This window comes from Mauremys mutica, chromosome 8 (genome assembly GCF_020497125.1).
Source record: "Mauremys mutica isolate MM-2020 ecotype Southern chromosome 8, ASM2049712v1, whole genome shotgun sequence".
In the NCBI taxonomy this organism is placed as follows: domain Eukaryota; kingdom Metazoa; phylum Chordata; order Testudines; family Geoemydidae; genus Mauremys; species Mauremys mutica.
Window position 1 is genome coordinate 100648318 of NC_059079.1, and position 23419 is coordinate 100671736.

The following is a 23419-nucleotide window of genomic DNA, read 5'->3' on the forward strand; positions in this document are numbered from 1 at the left end:
GGAAGGCTCCCAACACACAGAAGAGGAGCACGACTGGCACTAGGACCCAAGAGGCAGCATTCAGAGTCAGCGGACACAGCCTCCTTCAGCTGGGCAGCTCTGCGCTTGCAGAAATGATGGGGGCAGTGGCACATAACCTCGTGTGCCCCCCAGGCCTCACCTCTGTTTGGAGGGGGGCAATTCCCGCCCCCCACCATCAAAAAAACCAACTGTGCCCATGGTCATCCCCCACATGGGTTCCCTGCAGTTTTCTGCAGGGGAACACAGGAAATCTGCGGGGGTGTTTTCTGTGGGTGCACAGTCTTGCAGAATCCCCTCAGGAGTATTGACTGGACTTGAACCTCATAAAACAAAACTTAAACCTAATCACAGTAGAACTAATTGGTTAAAATGTTTATACTTTTGTGTCTAGCTGAGAGATAAGAGGCTGATCAAGATGCTGGATTAGACATGAGAAGGCTGAGTGCCCCCACAAATTATGATTTTTAATCACTTTTTGATAACTATCCCATCTAGAAGGACTATCCAGCAGCCAACAGGATAACAACTTCCTGTCCTCCACTGTCTCTCTTGCCAGTGATCTGTGAAGGCTAAAAAGAGATTTTATTGTGGATTCAGGCAGGAACAGGTTAGGTGTCTGCTGGAAGACATAGTTCCCTGGACTATCACTTGTTCCAGGCATTCCACCAACTATATTGATATTATGGGACATCCTATCACGGCAGCTGGGAATGAAGGTCCTCCTGAACAGCAAGGTAGGGCCTGAGGAGGTGTTGTGAGAAGCCCTGGTTATAGGTCAGACCTATGAGCTATCAAAGCCATTTAACCAATATCTTAGGCATTTTGTGTCACAGGAACAAGGATAACTTCTGTCACAGGTAGAAGGGGTAGGCATTTGAGCTGAGAAAACGGGTTGACATTTGTACTAAGCTAAATGTGCAAATATGAAAAGTAGAGCTGGCCAAATCCCACTTGTCAAATATGTTATTCAGCGAATGTTGCTGATAGTCGTTGAAGACTAGACAACACATCCCAGAAGAGGAGTCGAGCACTGCTAGGACCGCCCCTTAGGTTTACAGTTTTATTCAAGCTACCAGCCCCTTGTGCTCAGCTGCGCACAAGTAGATGGCACTGTTCATCCTGCTTCCTCACTGCCCGGTCAGATGTGCAGGGAGTGGCAGGGAATGAATGGCCTATCTGAACAGGCATAGGGAGGTGTAATCATTTCCTGCTGGTATAGACCAGCACCCCCTGCCCTAAGCAAGGGGGAAGCAGGGAGGGAATTGGTTCTCTGAATCACAGTGCCTCCTGGAGTGTCCCAGTTTAAACACCATCCCTTTTTCCGGGCAGTGCCTAAAGGCACAATCTAGCCCTGAATAATTTATCTTTGTGGCATTTGATGAGCTTTGTAGCCCATTAAGCATTATTTGATGGATAAATTATTGGATGAATATCTGCTATACTCCTTGCTATGGAGAACCCTGTTACCCATTAGAGAAATGAAAAGGAAGAATATTCTACATCATCCCTATGATAAAACAAGGGGGAAATATCTACCTCTGGTGTGCATTGCAATGACCGAATACAGTTTGATGATCTCAGAATTCTACAAGGCAGCACTGATATAATTTAAATTATTCCCATTTTACCAGCTATTACAAATACGGATTATGACTCTCCCGCACTATTTCCAATCATATTCTGAAATACTCCATAAGTGGTACACTAAAACTAATTCTGGTGTTTGTACACAGAGAATGTTCAATGCCAATAAATTGGTACACTCTTCCAGACCACCCACCAGTTACTATAGCTGAACTTTCATTATACTCGTATTCTCAGCCAAATGCAAAACTAATATGGCCTAGTAATTCCTAGCCTACAAACAGCTGCTCTTTTTCCCCCGGCTATACAAGTACTTATATTAACAACCCCATGCAAATGTTATAGTCTAACAAAAAGCAAGCAAATGTAATAGTCATGTATGATTTCATTTCTTCCCTTTTTCAATACGGAGTCAACTAAAAAGTTACTCATGCTCCCTAATAATCACTCCCTTCTGAAAGAGCCCCTGCTTGAACCTTGCTTAGATATAAAGTTATTCTTTTTAGCTAAACAGCTCTGTCCTAGACTTATACCCAGGGCGTTGTATGCGTTGTTTGCCTTATCTACCTGGGCTCGTACTAGTAATGACTGTTCCCGACTCTATGGAACCTAATCTTCAAAAGTTGGGTGCAAAACTACACATGCTTAGTTTAGGGGTGTATAAACAGCTATGCATGCATGCAAACCGCATTTGCAAGGATACGTGTGCACACAAACCAGTGCTTCTATGTGTGCATTGAAGTATTTGTGTGCCTAAACTGAATAAATGAAAACAGCGTTCATGCACTTTGGAAGATCCTTTCCATGAAATGTTTAGCCTAGAGCTCTGACTTTGCTGTGCAGCACAGATAGCTTTACATGAGGGGCTTTTGTTTTGTTTTCTTTATTCGATAGTAGCAACCTTAGAAATATTGATGCTGGAGAGCATGTCTTCCTGCAATTAGAAGCTGTAAGATGGCTCTGCAAAAATGGTGGGAAGAGTTTCCGCCAAGTAAAATAGGAGGTTGAGGCCCTTTGAAAGTAAGTCTCATCTCAGAGGAAGAGAAACTAACTGAGAAGCTTGATCTTAAATGTTAAGGATCTCTTGGGAAATACGACTGTGCCTTCTGAATGCAGGGAAAGCTTCTTGGGTAGGAACTATGTAAGGGTTTGCTGACGTTCGTCCTGATTGCAGCAGACATAAGACACAGGGGTATATTTTCAGCTCTGGCCTTTTGCAGAGCTGGGTTCTGAGTTTAGATCAGAACAGCTAATTAATACAAATCCAACTGTAGGAATTTGACATTGAAGAAACTGGGACAAGAAAGAGGTGAATCATCCCTGACAACAGCGTCCAATATTAATAACTTCCCCTGCTTTATTTATATTAGCAGAAAGTTTTTTCTCCGAAGTATTTAGCAAATCCAACCTGCTAATATGAACAATACAGGGCACAGTTCACTGAATCCTGGATATACATTTCTGCAACTATTCATTCAGATTCTCTAATGAGTCAGCCTCTGCTCTTCGTGGCCCTTTCGTGTTTGCTTCCTACAAACATTCTTGAAACAGAGTTTTACTTGCACAAATATTCATGGAGAATGAATTTCAAAGCTGCCATGCCTGAGTTTGAGGAATCCATTTAATCTAACCTATTTTTGTGAATCTAACCTAGATAGTGAATGCTCACAAAGAACTGTTCATGGGTTTGAAAAAAATCAAGAACTACTTTCAAATAATGAATAAATCTAAGGAAATTGTGATCTGCTCAGAGATATTCTACAAACAAAGGAAGATAAATTTGTTGTCTAAATGATTCCCTTTTTCAATACGGAGTCTCTGGTATGAGACTCCGTATTTGCTTAGGTGTAATTCTGGGATAGAGACTTTTCAGTCACCATAGAATTTTAAGATAAACGGCTTCTGTCACACTATGACATCTTATATAAGTACATCCTGCAATTTCCTTGTTTTTATAACATATAACAGTAAATTAAAAGTATACATATATTCTGTAATGAAATTGTTTATCTTACCTCAATTTCCTGATAGGAGTTGTTGATCATGGCTATTAACATATTGAGCAGCACCACCACCATGGTAACATTATAAACTCCATAGAGTACATATCCAATATTCTCAATGAACTTATGATCATACTTCAGCACCACTGATATCACTTCAGACAAGCCAAATATTGACCAGAATAAGGTTTTAAAACTTTCTTCTACCCTAAAAACAAAACAAACAATTATTTCACACGGTCATCTCCAGATTGGCAAGACAAGATGTTAATAATAAAAACGGCACTTGGCCAGAGTAAATATGATGTCTCTGTGCAATCAGTGCAGGCCATGATGAATCACCCTGTGGACTGCCAAGTCATATTTCCTGAACTGATAACAATATGTGACATCCCAACAAATCATAAAACACCACCACCTCTGTATCTGCCCCATCTGCTTTTTCCCAACTTCATTAACTGTGAGCTAGATTGTAACTTGAACTCTGTACCCCTGGAGTAGGGTGACCAGATGTCTTGATTTTATAGGGACAGTCCTGATTTTGGGGTCTTTTTCTTATATAGGGCCCTATTCCCCCACCACCAACCTCTGTCCCGATTTTTCACATTTGCTGTCTGGTCACCCTACCCTGGAGGGGTAGTAAGAATCCCTACAAGGGCTGACTGGAACTTCAGACCTAGCTGCCGGCCTAAGTAGAGATGCTCAACTCATCCATGTATGTCCTCGCTGAAGCAGGTGGGAAGGGAACGGTTAGGGAACAGGGAGTGGCTGGACCATGGCAGAGAATGGGCAGAGCCTTGGTTCCATCCCCCTACTGGCTGGACTTCTAGAGTTCAAAGAGAGAATCTGTTGGGAGGTATTGTGGGTGGAAGGGAATTTGGAGGCAAAGGGTCAAGAAAGTTTTTCCAGCCAGTGGTTTCCAGGGCGTGTTTGAAAGTGGAGGAGATGGAGCCAGAGGAAAGGGAAAGGTTAAAGAATACCTTTAGGAAGGAAGGGGAAGATCATGGAGAGGTGGGGTCAAGGTGGTAGGTCAGGTGACTCAGCAGAGTGAAGCAGTAAAATATGGAAGGGAATATGAATGGCTCAAAGGGGAAAGGGGAGGACAGTGAGAGATCCTGGTACAGGAACCACACTTTGCCTTTGAAGAAATCTGCTCGGCTCTTTATTCAAAGGCAAAATGACCAGGACTGACCAGTACCCATCTGATAACAATTCAAACTATCCATTGACTTTCAGTGAATACACTCCTTTATAAAACATTATGGCCTTTACAATTGAGACTGACAAAATGTTTTATATTTCTACGCAGCTTAACCCTGAGAAATCACTTTATAAAGCAGATTATAGACTCACCACAAATTCCCCTCAGAAAATAATAAGCTTTTACATGACCTTCAGTGTCAATTACACCTGGCATAGCAGGAAAACGAATTAATTACTATCATTTAAAGTATAGCAAAGACCACTGGTCAGTTGCATTATGTACAGCTGCAACATCTAAGTATTATCGGTATCACAGCCCATTATACGATCTCCTTCCACTTGAGTTCAGCAGTAGTGAATTTATTAACTTTACGGGTGATGTTCTTTGTGGGAATAACTCCACTGGCTTCAGTGGTGCTGCACAAACAAACAGAGGAATTGGACCTATGAGTTTCAAAGAGATGTTACATGGGATTAGAACCTCAATAAGCACATGCCTTCCTAGTCTTCTGCCAAAAATTCATGTTGCCTGTCAATATATTATCCACCCCTTTCATTTATACTAAATGAAACCTAGAAATTATCAGAGGTTCTCTCACTTCAGGCACATGTTGGACAGAGTTTATGATTTCTGAGTACAGTAGTTGGAACATCTTTCCAAGTTATCAAGCTATGGCACTTTTCCATATGGCAGACATTTCCTCTTGTTTTAATACTCCTATTTTTGTTCTTTGCATTGATCTACCATGGTAACTGCCATCCATATGACAGAGTACTTAAATAATAGAATCCGGCCAATGCTTATTCCATTAAATATTGCACTTTCCAGTTAAATTGCATTTATAGAGCCTAATACTCTGGCTTAGAAGCCTGTCATCTGTCACTTATCCAACTAATAAAAGACTGTAACCACCAACTTTGATCCTTGCAGCAACCTGCAATTAAACTTCTTTTTTAATTTGGAAAGGTTCCACTTGTTTTCTACCCTGCAGGCAATTTTTAATACAATGTGTCAACTCTGCTCCTTTTCCACAACTTTAGCATTAACCTCTGTGCTGGAACATTGCCATGTTCTCTCCGAAAACTTAATTACTGGCTGTATGTGGATGTGGCAGTACAAAAGATTCATGAAGAATTCTAGCAAATTAGTTATAGAAACAGAGCGTTCCTTTCCTGAGATGGTGAAAGATTGACCTAACAACATTTGTGCATTTCCTAATTATCCTCCATAACCATCCGCAGCAAAACATCAATATCCAAGGTCTTGTCTCTGATGTGAGAAAACAATAAGCCTGGTGCATCCCAAATGTGGATCCACTGTTTCAGTGTGGAGATAGGCCTGAGTCCCTCAGACTGGATTTCAATCCAGATCCAACTTTCCCGTGTTCAGGAATGCTCAGATGCGGGGGGGGGGGGGGAGAAGAAAGGGGCTTTTACAGAACCAGACTAACACGGCTACCCCTCTGATACTTGACACCATGCAAGGCACTGCATTTAGCTGTATGGAGTGGAAATCCATCAACCTCATGAAGAAACTTGCACAAATACAGACAGATATCATCTTCCTTTCCAAATGCAAACGGATGGACATCATACCTAATGGACTAAAGGTAAAAAATCCACTACTATCTACATACTACACAGACCACAGTGAGAGATTATGCCATACTCTATCGAAGAAACTGAGGAACCACCTGATCAGCATCCTATACAGCAAACAGGAAAACATCAAAAAAGAGCTCTCCAACCTGGAGACTCATCAATAACCAAACTTCCATACAAACGGACTTCACTAAAATAAGACAGGAGATCTACATTACTCACTTCACCTCTCTACAAAGGAAAAAGGACTGTAAGCTGTCTAAACTCCTACCTGCCACATGGGGCCACAACCGTGGTACCCCTAACCCACCCAGCAATATCGTCAATCTATCCAACCACACACTCAGCCCAGAAGAACAGTCTGTCCTATCTCGGGGACTCTCTTTCTGCCCTGCCACCCCCACCAACATGATACAGTTCTGCAGTGATCTGGAAGCCTACTTTTGCCGTCTCCGACTCAAAGAATTCTTTCAGGACAACACTGAACAGCGCACGGATACACAGTTACCCTCCCACCAACAGTACAAGAAGAAGAACTCCACATGGACTCCTCCTGAGGGTCGAAATGACAGTCTGGACCTATACATTGAATGCTTCCGCCGACGTGCACAGGCAGAAATTGTGGAAAAACAACATCGCTTGCCTCACAACCTAAGTCGTGCAGAACGCAATGCCATCCACAGCCTCAGAAACCATCCTGACATTATAATCAAAGAGGCTGATAAAGGAGGTGCTGTTGTCATCATGAACAGGTCTGACTACCAAAAGGAGGCCGCCAGACAACTCTCCAATACTAAATTTTACAGGCTACTTCCCTCAGATCCCACTGAGGAATACACTAAGAAACTGCACCATCTACTCAGGACACTCCCTACACTAACACCAGAACTAATCAACATACCCTTAGAGCCCCGACCAGGGTTATTCTTTCTACTACCCAAGATTCACAAACCCGGAAATCCTGGACGCCCCATCATCTCGGGCATTGGAACTCTCACTGAAGGACTGTCTGGATATGTAGACTCTCTACTCAGACCCTATGCTACCAGCACTCCCAGCTATCTCCGTGACACCACTGATTTCCTGAGGAAACTACAATGCATTGGTGACCTTCCAGAAAACACCATCCTGGCCACCATGGATGTAGAGGCTCTCTACACCAACATCCCACACGCTGATGGAATACAAGCTGTCAGGAACAGTATCCCTGATGATGCCACAGCACAACTGGTTGCTGAGCTCTGTGGCTTTATCCTCACACACAACTATTTCAAATTTGCTGACAATATATATCTCCAGATCAGTGGCACTGCTATGGGCACCCGTATGGCCTCACAATATGCCAATATTTTTATGGCCGACCTGGAACAACGCTTCCTCAGCTCCCATCCACTCACGCCCCTTCTCTACCTACGCTACATCGATGACATCTTCATCATCTGGACCCATGGGAAGGAGACTCTGGAAAAATTCCACCATGATTTCAACAGCTTCCACCCCTCCATCAACCTCAGCCTGGACCAATCTACACGGGAGGTCCACTTCCTAGACACCACGGTGCAAATAAGTGATGGTCACATCAACACCACCCTATACCGAAAACCTACCGACCGCTATGCCTACCTTCATGCCTCCAGCTTCCATCCCGGACACACCACAAGATCCATTGTCTACAGCCAAGCACTGAGGTACAACCGTATCTGCTCTAACCCCGCAGACAGAGACCAACACCTAGAAAATCTCCACCAAGCATTCTCAAGACTACAGTACCCACACGAGGAAATAAGGAAACAGATCAATAGAGCCAGACGTGTACCCAGAAGCCTCCTACTGGAAGACAAACCCAAGAAAGAAACCAACAGGACTCCACTGGCCATCACATACAGTCCCCAGCTAAAACCCCTACAACGCATCATCAGGGATCTACAACCCATCCTGGACAATGATCCCACACTTTCAAGGCCTTGGGTGGCAGACCAGTCTTCGCCCACAGACAACCTGCCAACCTGAAGCATAGTCTCACCAGCAACTGCACACCGCACCATAGTAACTCTAGCTCAGGAACCAATCCATGCAACAAACCTCGATGCCAACTCTGCCCACATATCTACACCAGCAACACCATCACAGGACCAAACCAGATCAGCCACAACATCACCGGTTCATTCACCTGCACTTCCACCAATGTAATATATGCCATCATATGCCAGCAATGCCCCTCTGCTATGTACATCGGCCAAACTGGACAATCTCTAAGGAAAAGGATAAATGGACACAAATCAGACATTAGGAATGGCAATATACAAAAACCTGTAGGAGAACACTTCAACCTCCCTGGCCACACAATAGCAGATCTTAAGGTGGCCATCCTACAGCAAAAAAACTTTAGGACCAGACTTCAAAGAGAAACTGCTGAGCTCCAGTTCATCTGCAAATTTGACACCATCAGCTCAGGACTAAACAAAGACTGTGAATGGCTTGCCAATTACAGAACCAGTTTCTCCTCCCTTGGTTTTCACACTTCAACTGCTAGAACAGGGCCTCATCCTCCCTGATTGATCTAACCTCGTTATCTCTAGCTTGCTTCTTGCTTGCTTATATATACCTGCCCCAGGAAATTTCCACCACTTGCATCCGAAGAAGTGGGTATTCACCCACGAAAGCTCATGCTGCAAAACGTCTGTTAGTCTATAAGGTGCCACAGGATTCTTTGCTGCTTTTACAGAACCAGACTAACACGGCTACCCCTCTGATATAAGAAAGGGGGGGTAATTTTCCCTGTTGTAGAGAAAGGAGCAGTGACATGCTGGAGAGGGATGTGAGAGGTTCCCAAGAGGTCCTTATTAATCCATCATTACATTTAAGAAAAGACTGCAATAACGCCTCTGTCATGTTCACTCCCTTCCAGGATGCTGCCTAATTGTATAGTTCCTCGGCCTCAGCATAGCATAAGTTGAACGTTATTTTTATCAGTGCCCGTAGTTAAAATATTGACAGCAAGTCACTGGAAAAGGGAAGTGGGGCCCCAGATTCTGAATATCACTGAAGTTCAGGTGTGTTTAGATCCAGGGTTTTGGGTCCAGGTTTATGTTTTCATTTGTCATGGATTCTTTCATTCTTTCCTTCACGCTGTATGTTCTAAAGCCCTCTTGTTACGGGGCCTACATCTTGGGAGAGATTCAGGGCTGAAAGAAGCAGATCCAACATAGGGCAAATCATTAGTGCAGTTGATCCCCTTGGCTGAGCTAGTAATAACGGAGTGGAAGCTGACGGATGGTGTGTGTGTCTCTGTGTGTGCGCACGCGCAAATATAGGTGGCACTAAACTTAAGAGAGTTCTTACAACCTCCTTCCAAGCAAAAGCACTGAGTGTGGCACAGCTCTGGAAACACCATTCCCGTCACACTGCACCAAGGCTCTCTGTGCTTCTGGGTTAATGTCTAGCTCACTTGTCATGATAAAAACATTTTCGAACTCATGAGTAATACTGACGGGAGTCTTTCTATTTACAAAGCCTGGAAGAAGCACCCCTGACTTCTGTAACCTAGCGGCACAACTGTCCCCAAAAAGTACTAGGCTGCAAGAAATTGCTTAATGAAAATGAGAGTAAAAAGGATCCAGTGGTTATGGTGCTAGCCTGACAATTGGGAGACTCTCGTTTATTTCTCTGCTCTGCCACAGACTTCTTGTGTGACCCTGGGAAATGCACTTGGGGCCAGATTTTCAAAGGTATTTAGGTGCCTAAAGACTCAGATTGATGCCCACTGGGATTTTCAAAAGTGCCTAAGCAGTTGGGCTCCTAACATCCACTGATTTTACTGTTTTAAATCCGAACCTATTGAAATCGATGGGAGTTAGAAGCCTAATCTGTTTAGCCACTTTTGAAAATCCCACTAGGTGTCTGCCTGCATCTTCAGGCACCTACACTTTGAAAATCTGGCCCTCAGTCATTTTGTGCCTCAGTTCCTCTCTATAAAATAGATGCTCCCCTACCTCACAGGATAAATACATGAGGAATCTGATGCACTCAGCTACTGTGATGTAGGTGTTTAAAATAGGATGGTATTTTAACGTTTTAATTATACTGTAGTTAAGATCCAACTCTGTTTTTTGTCTTTGATACATGGGTTGAAACACAAGTTTTTTCCTTTCAGTAACTGAAAGTGTTAAAAGAAGCAATGGAGAGACTATTTAAAGAAGAGTTCTAATCAATATCTAAAGTAAAACACAATAATACTCTGACTTTCTATACTGCCTTTGATCAGTGCTCTGAACATGCTTCACTGACAGTAACTAACAAAGTCCAAGATCCCCACCCCTGTGAGGGAGAAGGTCTTTTGTCCTCCTTACAGATGGGCAAACCAAAGAACAGAGAAATCTAGTGATTTACTCAAATTTACGTGGTGAGTCATGGCCTGAAGCAGAATCTGAAACCTAGAGAGAGCTGGTTTCCTGTTTTTTGCTGTAACGACGATACTTCACTATATTATTTCCCCTGTTTTAATGTGTTTCAATATATACTTCAATGCACAGGGGTTATTTTCCCCTCCGTGCACACATTATTCCCATGAAAGCTAACTGGAATTTTATGCTTTTGCATCAAGGAGAGACTAGAATCCATAGAATATGTGAGATTAGTTGCATGCTGACTTTGATTAAGCATTATTGTTCTTTCCATCAGAGGGGTTCCCCGCCAGACCATGATTTCATATAAATCTCTCTTGCAGTATTCCTCTCCTGGTTAAGAAAGCTCAAGGCATCCTTTCAGACTGAGCTCTTCTCCGTGAGTAGGAAGTGCTTAGCTCCTCCAACATGAAATACAGTCAATATTCTATAAAATGTAGCATTTTAATGAAGGGAAATGAAAAGAAAAGTCTCCAAGTAATGATGAAACAATGAACTGAATGAATTGAATTTCTCTTTAGGAGGTGCAGGGAAGACAAAACCCTAGGCTTCAGCCTGATTTGTGATGCAGAACGCAGTATGAATGCAATCAGTCCTGCTTCCATTTCAATTTTGTTTATATAGCATGATCTCAATTATGGACTGTTTCAACAACTGTGTTCTGTATACAACATAAAAAATGAACAGATAAACATAACTATGATCTGTAGAAACTGCAATGAAAAGTCTGAAAAGGGAAAAAATTAAGCGTTTAAAAATATATTTTGCAGTTATACAGTTAGCTAAACAGACTCTGTATTTAGCAGTCGAAAATTAAGCAGGAGTAGCATAGATTTTGTTCCTTCTGCAAAAGGAATATGCACATTTCAGAGACAATAGCACCCTTTGTATGCTACCTCTGATTCATAAACCACTGATGTAGTCAGTGGTTTAGAGTGCACTGTTCTTTAGAGTACAAGACCACAAAACTGAACATGTGATTTGAAAGGTGCAGTACCACACAAGGCAGCAAGTACTGAAGTCACTCTGGATATTCACTAACCACAATAATTAGTAGAGCTAAGCAAATAATTCATAGTCCTTTTTTTGACAAATTTAATTTCTTTTTGATGCTTACAAGTTGCCCATGAGAAGCTTATAATTTTCTCAAGTGTGTGCATCATTCATTGAGTAATATCACTGAATAGTTCTTGATCTGTTAAGCAATTCATTGTGGATATCCAATATTCAGCCTATGTAGGGACCACAATCCAACTCCCATTGAATTACTATTACTATTATAGCAGTGCCTAGGAGCCATAGTCACGGACTAGGATCCCGTTGTGCTGGGCCCCATGCAAACAGAGAACAAAAAGACAGAGAAATAGGTTAGTTTTGATTTGAGCTGCAGACCATGTGGTTCTTTTTCTATTTCGTGACTGGGTGAACATATCCCTTAGAATCAGTTTCCAGTGCAAGCAATTGCATTTTCAAGTTCAAAATCTGCTTTCTGTAAATTTTCTATTATAGTCACTTAAAAGCCTCTATTTTCACAAACATTCCTACCAGTAAATGTATTTGAAGAAATATTTGCACAACAACCACACAAGGGTAATGAACACAGCAAAAGAAAAAACTTTTTTTTTTTTTTTCCCAGGTGAATTTTCACAGAAGCTGTTTAAAGTAGTTGCCCAGCTGCAATAATTTGTTGCTCCTTTTCTTTATGAGTCAGTTAGTGCCATTTGTGAATACCCACCATATTCTGCAGCAGAACTCACTGACAGCTCAGTAAAATATTGAAGGAAAAGTCTACATGATACACAGTGGCCCATATGCTAACGTATTCTTGATATGTATAAATTAACAACATATGTTTATGACTAAACACCATAAGATTTCCAGCTTTGTGAAAGTGTCTGAGAATGGTCTAAGATGAATGTTAATCCCTGAGCTGTACGGTATATGCATTATTTAAAAAAGACTGCACATCTCCCTTACTAATCACATATTTCACACTCCAGGGTATTAAAATAATCTGAAACAGCAATACGGGAGCCTGGAAATCTACTCTTACTAACTGAACAGCATTAGGAACAAAGTTGGAGGAATATTCGCCAATGTGAATTTTCCTAACAGTGCTAACTGAAATTTGCTGAGCAAGATAACAGAATCCCTGACCCTGCAATCTGACCTGCTCAGGGGTACGTTTTAGCCTGGGCAGAGCACCAGGGGGATTCCATGGGGACAGTCTCTCTGAATGGATCAGGTTGTAGGATCCAGGCAGGGGTGAAAGTGAGCCGGTACGGGCCAGTACTCCATACCGGTAAGAACTCGCACCGGCCCACACCCAGCCCACATTAAAGCGCTGTAATGTCCCTGCCCCTTTTGCCTCTCCAGGGCTGCCGACACGGGGGAGGAAGGGGTAGCAACAAGGACAATCTTTTGCTGCGGCAGCGCTTTAAGGATTCTCAAAGAGCTGCTGTAGCAAAGGACCATCCTTCACTCCTCCTTCTCCCCACCCCCATTGGCGACCCTGCTGGTAGGGTCTGTACTGGCAGAGCCACCGACAGGAGAGACAAAAGTGGCAGGGACATTAAAGTGCTGCCGCGGCAGAGCTTTAAGGATGGTCCTTTGCTGTGGCAGCGCTTTAACATTGCTGCACCCCTGCCGCTGGGGTGGGGGGAAGGGCACAGCAACGTTATAGCGCTGCTGCGGCAAAGGACCCTGCAGCTCTTTAACCCCTGCCCCTTCCCCACCCGGCCACCGACGGGCGGAGGAGCAGCTGCCCTGGGGCCAGCGATTTAAAAGGGCCCGGGGCTCCAGACCCTTTAAATCAATATGGGAGTCCCAGGCAGCGTGGGACAGGGCTGGCTGGCGGATGCTGAACCCCGGCCCCACCCCTTCCGCCCGAGGCCCTGCCCCTTCTGGGGGCCGGAGCCGCCCCGCCCGTACCGGTAAGTGTCCTCAGTTACTTTCAAAGTGCCAACGCACTTCTTCCAGTGGCATTATCAGATGTTCAGACAGCACACACCTCTACTCTGCTGGTAATGAATCTGCTATCCTAAATTAGTAACTTGGTACTTTTACACCCTAATTTGAGTTTTGACTTCTCTTCCAAATTCTTACACGGCTTATTTGGGTTCTTCTGATAGGTGTTTACTAACAATACCAACTCGTTACCGGGCAGATAGATGAGTATTTGGAATCTCCAGAGGATCTAGACTTAAAGAAGAAAACTATTTTATTTCCCCTTTGGGCAGGTATGTCCCAATCACCCACGCTCCCTTGTTACAACTTGATCCTGCAATCTTTACTACTGGAAGTAATTTTTACTCTAGGGAATAATCACCATTTCAATCAAGGCTTGTTCATCATTCAAGTGACAATACATGCTGCAAGGTTTATAATGAGAACCTCATGGTTAGTTAAGCTTGTCAGCAAATAGCAATGCTACACAATGATATTGCATCACTGATGGCCTAAAATTAATTAGCCAACTATTTTGGAAACATGCACCAATGGAGAACCATAACTGGTGGTTGTTATTCCACCAGGCAGTCAGGGGAGATATTGACTCAGCCACTGATTAACTCTTGTATTTCAAGGGCATCGTCTTCTATTTGTATGATTAACATGTCTCCTCAGTTTTCTTTTACATACTCAGTTTTCTTTTACCTTGTTATTAGAAACAGAGAAATGTATTTGCAGCCAGCCCTGGAAATCCCTTCATTAAAATGTATCCTGAGGCAACAGAAGAACCCTAGGAGGCATATTTTCTTTGATTAGAAAGTTTAAACTCTGCTTTATAAAGCATATGTTATGCTACATAGTGCAGTAATACAGCTGGATCCTATATGTTGGAAAGAATCTGTAGTTCATACGAGACAGAAACTAAGTTGGGAAGGTCCTCACATTGGGGCTAACAGCGGCATCCCTCCATCCATTACGTAATACAGTATAGTATATGAATAACACATCAAAATGCCAGGTCCTGTTTACTTTGACTTAGGTTAGTGTTTCAGTATCAACTTACTTAAACATTTACTCAACTAAATGTCACTGCAGGGGTTGTCTTAAAGTGGCATCATTAGGTTAGACCTACAAGGGGAGAACATTATATTGCATTCCTCCGACTCTCCTCTGTCTTGCATCACAGATGGGAGCACAAGCAGGGGTGGAATGGCCTCAGGACTTTTCTGAGGGAAGCAATGGGACAACTGTGATAAACTGCTTCTCCTCCTTGGGAGCCAATTTGGAACAGCTGCTGTATGAAGAGAGATTAATAAGACTGGGACTTTTCAGCTTGGAAAAGAGACGACAAAGGTGGGATATGATCAAGGTCTATACAATCATGACTGGGGTGGAGAAAGTAAATAAGGAAGTGTTATTTACTCCTTTTCATAACAAGAACTAGGGCCACCAAATGAAATTAATAGGCAGCAGGTTTAAAACAAACAAAAGGAAGTATTTTTTTCACACAATGACCTGTGGAACTCCTTGCCAGAGGATGTTGTGAAGGCCAAGTCTATAATAGGGTTAAAAAAAGAACTAGATAAATTCATGGAGGATAGGTCCATTAGTGGCTATTAGCCAGGATGAGCAGGGATGATGTCCCTAGCCTCTGTTTGCCAGAATTGGGGAATAGGCAACAGGGATGGATCACTTGATGATTACCTGTTCTGTTCACTCCTTCTGGGGCACCTTGCATTGGCCACTGTCAGAAGACAGGATACTGGGCTACATGGACCTTTGGATTGACCCAGTATGGCCGTTCTTATGTATGTTCTTATGGATGAAATCCTGTCCCCGCTGAAGTCAATGGCAAAACACCTGCTTAAGTAAGCATTTCATCGCATGGCTTTGGGGGCCTGTCAGAGCAGACCTGGGGAATAACGTGGCCAACTCCGAGTGGAAGCGCACCTGGGAATTAACCCTAGTTGAAACCAACTCCCACTCTGTGCTTTCTGCCTCGAGGGTATATAGCTAGGGAAGCTAATAGCAGCACAACTCCTGTGGGATCCATGCTGATGATGTGAGTGCCCGGAGAGAGGTGTGGAGAGGCCACCTCTCCTTGCACCCCAGTATGTGTGGGGTTGGGCATGGCAAGAGGCCCCAAACTCTACCACAGGGGCATTAGTTAGAAACTCAGTGAGTTCACTCCTATGGTGTTTTCCAAACACTGTTTCCCTTCCTGCTATTTTTGATGATGATGGGACTATGTATCCCACAGTTATTAGATTCTGGCATATACGACTACTAATTGGTTACCACATATCTAGTCTCCAAAAGACAGGTGTGATATCAAACATTATAGCTTAGCCTGAATAAAGTCAGACATATTTTGAGGAACCACTTCTCACTTGCAGTCCTATTATTCAGCCATTGCACATACTGTAGAGCCACTCAAGTACATTATTTGAGGAATGATTTGTTGCAACATTCAAGCAGCTGTAACACAGTATATACAGCAAACAATTACAAAATGCAGACAACCTCCAGCTTTTCAAGGTTGTTGATTTATTAGATGGGCACTAGAGGGAGATCATGAGCAACCTAGTCTGCATCTTTCCTTGTATCTTGCCCATATGCTAGCAGGATATTATGCATGTCTTCACGGTGTTCTCTATTGAGAAATGCACTTGATTTAGGGAATGTGGAACTCCCTGTCTTATATTCCCCCCTGTTATTTATTTATTGCTTTTTTGGAAATGCATCAATAGCACTTGTTAGACAGGTGGTTCTTTCCATACATGTTGCCTTGCATAGCAGCCACATGCGGGTGTGAAATTACAGATGCAAAACGTGTGCAATTTTACTGCTTCATCATTTTCCATACACTTTGGCAGAAATAGCTTTTGGATGATAATTAGGTGTTTAATCCCTTCGGTGCTGATCACAAACGCACCACGGCCTGCTGTATTGACCGCTCTTCTTAAAGGTAAAAATACAAAGGGATTTCTTTTTCACTGCTGTCAAGATAATGTTATGAAAATTTCCTCTGCTCTTTCCACTCACCTCGAAAAACCATGTTCCTGCTTGTGTTTTACCCTAGAAATAACAGATTCTGAGTTACTGGGTTTCCTTTTTTGCAGACTGCACGCTCTTTGAAAGAGACCTGGGATATGACATCAAAACTGGAGGCTGTACTACTGGTTATCCAGCCAAAGTCTGAACCTCCCCATTCAATTGAAGCAGTAGCCTAAGATGCAGCACTCCCAGGCAAACAGTAATCGAGTCAAGAATGTCAGAAGTCTGCAATATATTCTGGGTCACCTCTGACCCAGGGAAATTTTAAAGCCTGCAAGCTCAGCAGTAACTGGCTTAGCAGAGACTGCCAGACTCAGTGGGACCCTACCATAAATATATGGTGAAGTTAAAGGGACTTTGAGAGCCAAAACAGGCCTTGTAGTGCACTGAGGGAGATAAAATGTAAAGGAAAAGCATCCTGGGGAAGAGGGGAGGAACTGAGTGACTGGGTGGGTCAGAGAGGATTGGATTTAGGGGGAAAGAAAAAAAGAGGGCTTGGATGGAGGGTCCTTTCTGCTTATTAAACATTACAAGGTTTTAGGCAAGCACTTTTCATTGGCTCTAATGGATTCATGCCGTTAGAGCCCTCTTCACCACTTGGAATAATTAAACAATGCAGCCATATAGTGCAAATGACGCGAGTCGCAGAAGGCATGCAGGTTACATATGAGGCAGCCCAGTAAGGGATACTACTAGGTCTAGAAGTATAATCTATATAGCCTCCTGTTCCTAGGTACTCACGTTGTAAATGCTGGGTTATATTTTGCACCAAGGTAGTAAGAGTAAAGGTTGAACATTCCAATCATGAAGGCAACAAACACCATGATGAAGATGACCATGAATTTGAAGATATCTTTCACAGTCCTTCCCAAAGAGATCTGAAGAGGGCCAAAGCTTTCATTGGCTGGAAGAATGTAAGCGATGCGGGAGAAGCTGAGTACCACAGCTATTGCATATAGTCCTTCTGATATGATCTGAGGGTCTGAGGGAAGCCACTTGTTCCTGGCTGAAACAATACACAGATATAAGGTATTAGTAACAGAAAATGTTAGAAATATAAATGACCCATAAAATAGGGTCCTGGGTCTCAGTTCTGGCCAGGACTGGAAGGAAAAGTGTAGGAATCTACTAGGAATCTGCAGGTCTCACAGGGCTTTACCAAGATGGATAGGAATGATTAGCCACATTTTTCAGCTAGAGAAACCGAGGCACAGGAAGTTTGCTGTGATTTACCCAAGGCTCACAGAGAGTCAGGGACAGAACTGGAAATTAGCACCCAGATTCCCTGACTCCCAATCCAATGCATCATCGTCTCCTGCTCCAACTGATGTCAGTGGGAGTTTTGTCATTGTGGATCAGAATCACACTGACGGGAAAATTTCCAGCTTTTAATTATTGAATTAACAGCACCATATAAATACACAAAATGTAACATAACCTTCAAGGACTAAACAGCTCATGGCAAAACCTGTCCTCATGAGATTAGACCAAAGAGGTTTGGATTTGTTCAGATAAAGCCAATCAAATGACCAAACCTTTTAATATATCTATATTGTGTTAACTTTTTTAATTAAAAAAATCCGACAAGCCATTTTTTTAACAAGTTCCTTGCTGATACTATATGCATACAAATCAGTTGTCTAATCTACCTGTTTTTGAATATGAGTATCAAAGGGTTCTTTTGCATGAACTGAGACTCATAATTGAATATAAGGCATTTGACCCAGAACTAAAACATGTGCCATATTTAAAGACACAGGAATAAAGCTGAGTATTATTTGCAGGAACCCAATTGAAATGAAAAGAAGCAGAGTATTCCCTTCAGCATATCTGTGAAGTTTGGTTCTGAACATAAAGCAGAAGGCTGGCTACACTTCCCTTTTAATAGCCTGTTTATATTTAGTCAATATTAAGGGTGTGGGTGGGGGGGATGTTTTCAGATTAGTTTATAGTTTGTTCTATATCAGTTTACAACCAATTGTTACCTTATTAACCATTGTTCAGAAATAAAAATAACTAACTTTTAATACAAATATATTACTCTAGAACCAAGAATTAGTAAGGCAAAATACCGGCCCCATTGAAGTCAATGGGAATTTTTGTCATTGATTTCAATGGGACCAAGATTTCACCTGTAGTTTTTTAAAAGACATTGAAAGGAAAATATATATTATCTAATCACACTGCAGCAAACAGTTCTGATGTTGGAGAAAAAACCCCAATGAGCTTTATTTCTCTAGTGTTTACTTGAGATAATAGATTTAGAAAATAATTTAACACCATTAGTTTCCATTGAAAAGCAGAAGCAAGTGGTTTTCTGAGGTTCTGTTCTTTTTCAAAGTTAGATAGTCATATATTTAACAACAACCAAGTAAGAAGCAAATCATCCAAGTTTGTTTATCCCTCCAGGCAAAATAAATAAATGTACAAATTAGATTCCCCCCCCAAAAAAAATGTTCAGGTGATAATAAATACTTCTGTATCAAACTCCTTAAGTAAGGCATATGACCTGAACACTTGAGGATCAAAACAGTAGCTGAACATAAAAAAGACACACTTACATTTAATTGTACATACATAATAATTGAATTGTTTATGCACAGGCTATTTCACTTCATTTTACAAGACTGCCTAATAAAAAATTGTAAGAAAAGCAACACATAGACTTCACACTGCAATTTACCACAAAGCAACTAACACTTATTTTGCATGCAACCTCTATCATCAAACACAACAGCTCGATACATTCTGACTAATCACTTGATTCTTACAATTACTTTTAAAAATGTACAATAATTGTGTGTGTATTATAAAAATATAAGCCATGAAAGTTTTTGTAATAAACTTTAAAATATAACTTCAGGTAGTAACAAGCTTTTGATTATCACATATTATAATTTAAAATTTTGTTGATTAAAGTTTTTGATAAATTTATGCTCATATTACGTGGTGAAAACTGAGAACACGTAGCCTGGAAAAATCACAGTTTTCTGTAAAGCTCTTCCTAAAAGCCCTGGGTAAATAATAATCTGGTGATGGATGAACTATATAGAAATCTCCCTGGTATGTATGTGTGTATATATAAAATATAAAAAGATCCTTCTTCAAGCACAGTGAGAAAATACATTTGGATTAAATATCAGCCAAAGATTATTAACTGGAAAATTCCTCCCCCTCCCTCAGCCCTGACTTTTTTTCTATAGGTTCTTCCTAAGGGTAAAAATGACAAAAGGTTTGTAAATGAGAAAATGCTTCCACAAGATGGAGCTCCTCACCATATAACAAAAGACTTTTTTACAATATCCCAGCAGCAAACCAGAAAGAAGAAAAACAGAATGTAACAATTTCAGGCGTCATCAAATTTTGTCCGGTGATTGAGCGAGAAGCTTATCTCCAAATATTGTGTTTGAAAATGCAATTATTTGTAAATATTATGACTGTGCACACAGGGCTAGAACTTTTCGCTGTTGTAAATTAGCATTGCTCCACTGACTTCAATGGAGCAAGCTATTCTGATTGACACCAGCTGAGGATCTGATCCATTTTTCCATCAGTGATTTGGGTTATTTTTAGGCAGATAATTCTAAATTTGGTAGGAATGTGGGGGCTTGACCCCATGCTGTGTATCCAACCCCTAACCTAAGGGCAAAGTTTTAATTCACTTTTCAAATCTTTGGAAGGACCATTTGAATCCTAGGAAATATTTTGTCAACTGCATATAACAGCTGTTCCCATTCTCATTATTATTTAGAAAAAAGAAGACTCCAAGGTAAAGATTTTCCAAAGCACTAAAAGTGGTATCCTGACCCCATGAAATCAATGGTAAAATGTACACTGACTTCCGTGGGGCTAGGATTTCACCCAAAGCACAATTTAGATGGTCAACTCCTATTGAAAGTCAATAAGAGTTGGGCTAATAATTCCTCTTTGTGCCTTTGATGATTGCCCCTCAAATATTTAAAACCTATGTATTAGAAGTTAAAGAAAAATTTTATTTTTGCATGCATATTTCTATTACAGCTGGTCAAACACTGTTATGGATAATATTTGCTAAGGATTTAGCTCCTTTTCTGGGCAACAAATCATTCATAAGGTTTTATTGGATACAAGTCTGAGCAAAATTTGCTCCCATACTTGTTTTTGCTCTTCATATGTGCAGAAATGCAATGTTCAACTGAGGGGATCATAGGTTACCCTCCATATGCGATATGACAAGAGATTGTTTCTCAGATGTGGAAATATTGGCCTGTTCTCATAAATTGTCACTGAGGAATGAAAGCAAAGGAAACTCTTGCACACTATTTTGTTAATTTTATCTTCGTCTGAATGCACTTTCTTGGTTCCTCCTCTGCTCTTTTTTCTTAGGAGGGGAATATGTAACCTAAAGTCGTTAAATGGAGGCATGCAATATTACTAGTCTGATGTTCCATGCCTAATCACCCACTGATGGGAGTGATCTAAAATATATTAGCCTATCCAGAATAAGATCAAAGACATATGCAGGCATGGCAACAACAACTCAAAGTAAATGGGAAGCTTTTTTTCATACAAACTGTTACAAATAGGTGGTTCCTTTTTTTATACTAAAAGCCCAGTCCTTGCAGCTTTTTATACGTAGAATTTCCATGACTTCAATTGGAGTTCCACCTGCCAAATGATAAGACCATAAAGCTGCCAGCTCACACATTCATTAGCACAGAGTGCTTCTTATATTTGAAAAATAGAGCAGATTCCTTTATATGTAATTTAAATTATATTTTATTCCCTTCTGGTTTCATGATTATTAGTTGCTCGGGGTTATTTTGTCAACATACGATACGATTGAGTCTGGTCTCAGCACACGTTCAGAGACTGAGAGGAGCTTAGATCTCTGTTCCTCTTTAGCTTATGTTAGCTGTTTACTGATCTGGCTGGAATGGATAGATCTGAGAAGAAGAATCAGCTTTAATTTGGAAAAACTTAATGAATGTAAAAAAAGAAGCAAGCTTCTAATTTTGCACTGCTACACACACTAGCCTGAAAGAACAGGAAGGATTAAATCCTCAAAATCATCTTACCATAAGTAAAGTAAGCAATCTCAGGGGGAAGGGTGACATTACTGAGGTCGTCATCCTGGACGTACTGGTCTACATAGTGTTGTGCTTCAGTTGCTTTGAGAAAAGCCATGAATCTTGCTGTGAATGATGCCACAAAGATAGATAGCATCCCAAAATCCAGCAGGTTCCAAAGATGCATGACATATTCGCGTGGACCCTCTTCCCAGATTTCTTTGCATTCTGACCATATCATACCTGAGGGAAAGACATATTTACATGGGATATTTAGACAATAAATCTACAAGGTGCATTCTTTACTGGCTTTAGAACAGTTGCAGTTGGAAATGGAATGAACTCTTGGGCTAATAATTCCCCAACTCCCAAATGGAATGAATTTTCTTAGAGTAACCAGTTTAGAGCATATTTTCTTAAGCTTGTTCTTTAAAAATGCCAACATTGAAGGAGGTACAGCCTGGTACCCAAAAGGCTTCCATGTCCATATAGGGTTGCATTGTCCAAAGTTCTCAATACTGACCTAACGTGGCTCCTGTTGAAGGCAATGATAAAACACCCACTGATTTCAGTGGGAGCAGATTCAGGAGAGCACTGAGAACTTTAGAAAATCCCTCTCACTGTAGTCTAATGGAATTAAGTCTCATCCAACTGTTTGAGAAAAGTTCTGAATTCCCAGACCTGTCTCCATTCCTAAAATGAACACAAACCCAACCTTCTGGAAGTTTCCTTTGAATTTCCCTCCTGCCCTTCATCATCACACAAAAAGGGAGGGAAAACACATTGTTGTAGCTTTCTGCAAGTTCCCAGTTGGGAAGGGAAGCAGAACCTGTCATAATAATATGAGGAAAGTTAATTCTAGTGTGACCAGTAACAGTAAGTGCTAGATATCTCATGAGGAAGTCCATTCTCCATGAAACTTCTTGTTAAATTTTGAAGTTTAGATAAACTTCTACATGTTGGAATGCTCATCCACATTACATTTTGATCCATAATTCACAAGTCTTTGCTTTGATCTTCAGATGGAATTGGAGTAGTTTGATAACAAACTTAGTGCTATGTAGAACTTCTGAATTAGAGATGGGCCTGAGTTGTTCATTTCACCTTTTTTTTTGAGGGGTTTGTGGGGAAGACATGGGTGGAGGGGAGGGAGTCAGCTCATTTTAGAAATTTATGGATTGCGATGCCAGAAGGGACCAATGTGATCATTTAGTAGTCTGACCTCCTGAATAACACTGGTCATAGAACTTCCCCAAAATAATTCCTAGAGCAGATCTTTTAGAAGAGCATCTTGATTTAAAAAGCATCAGTGATGGAGATTCCACCACAACCCTGGGTAAATTGTTCCAGTGGTTAATTATCCCCACTGTCAAAAACGTACACCTTATTTCCAGTCTGAATTTATCTAGCTGCAACTTCCAGCCATTGGATTGTGTTACACCTTTCACTACTAGACTGAAGAGTCCATTCATAAATATTTGTTCCCCATGTAGATATGTATAAACGAGTGGCTCATCACGATAATCTGCTGGCGGGCCGCAAGACAGTT

General features: G+C 41.5%; 1 protein-coding gene across 1 annotated transcript in view; it reads right to left on the minus strand.

Moving 5' to 3' along the window:
- TRPC7 (transient receptor potential cation channel subfamily C member 7) overlaps positions 1 to 23419 on the minus strand; it is a 364174-nt gene that overhangs the window by 13455 nt on the left and 327300 nt on the right. The window contains exons 7-9 of the mRNA XM_045026121.1: positions 21880 to 22113; positions 17564 to 17828; positions 3621 to 3816 (exon numbers count right to left, since the gene is read on the minus strand). Coding sequence (XP_044882056.1) covers positions 3621 to 3816; positions 17564 to 17828; positions 21880 to 22113 — 695 coding nt within the window. The remainder of the gene's footprint in view (positions 1 to 3620; positions 3817 to 17563; positions 17829 to 21879; positions 22114 to 23419) is intronic.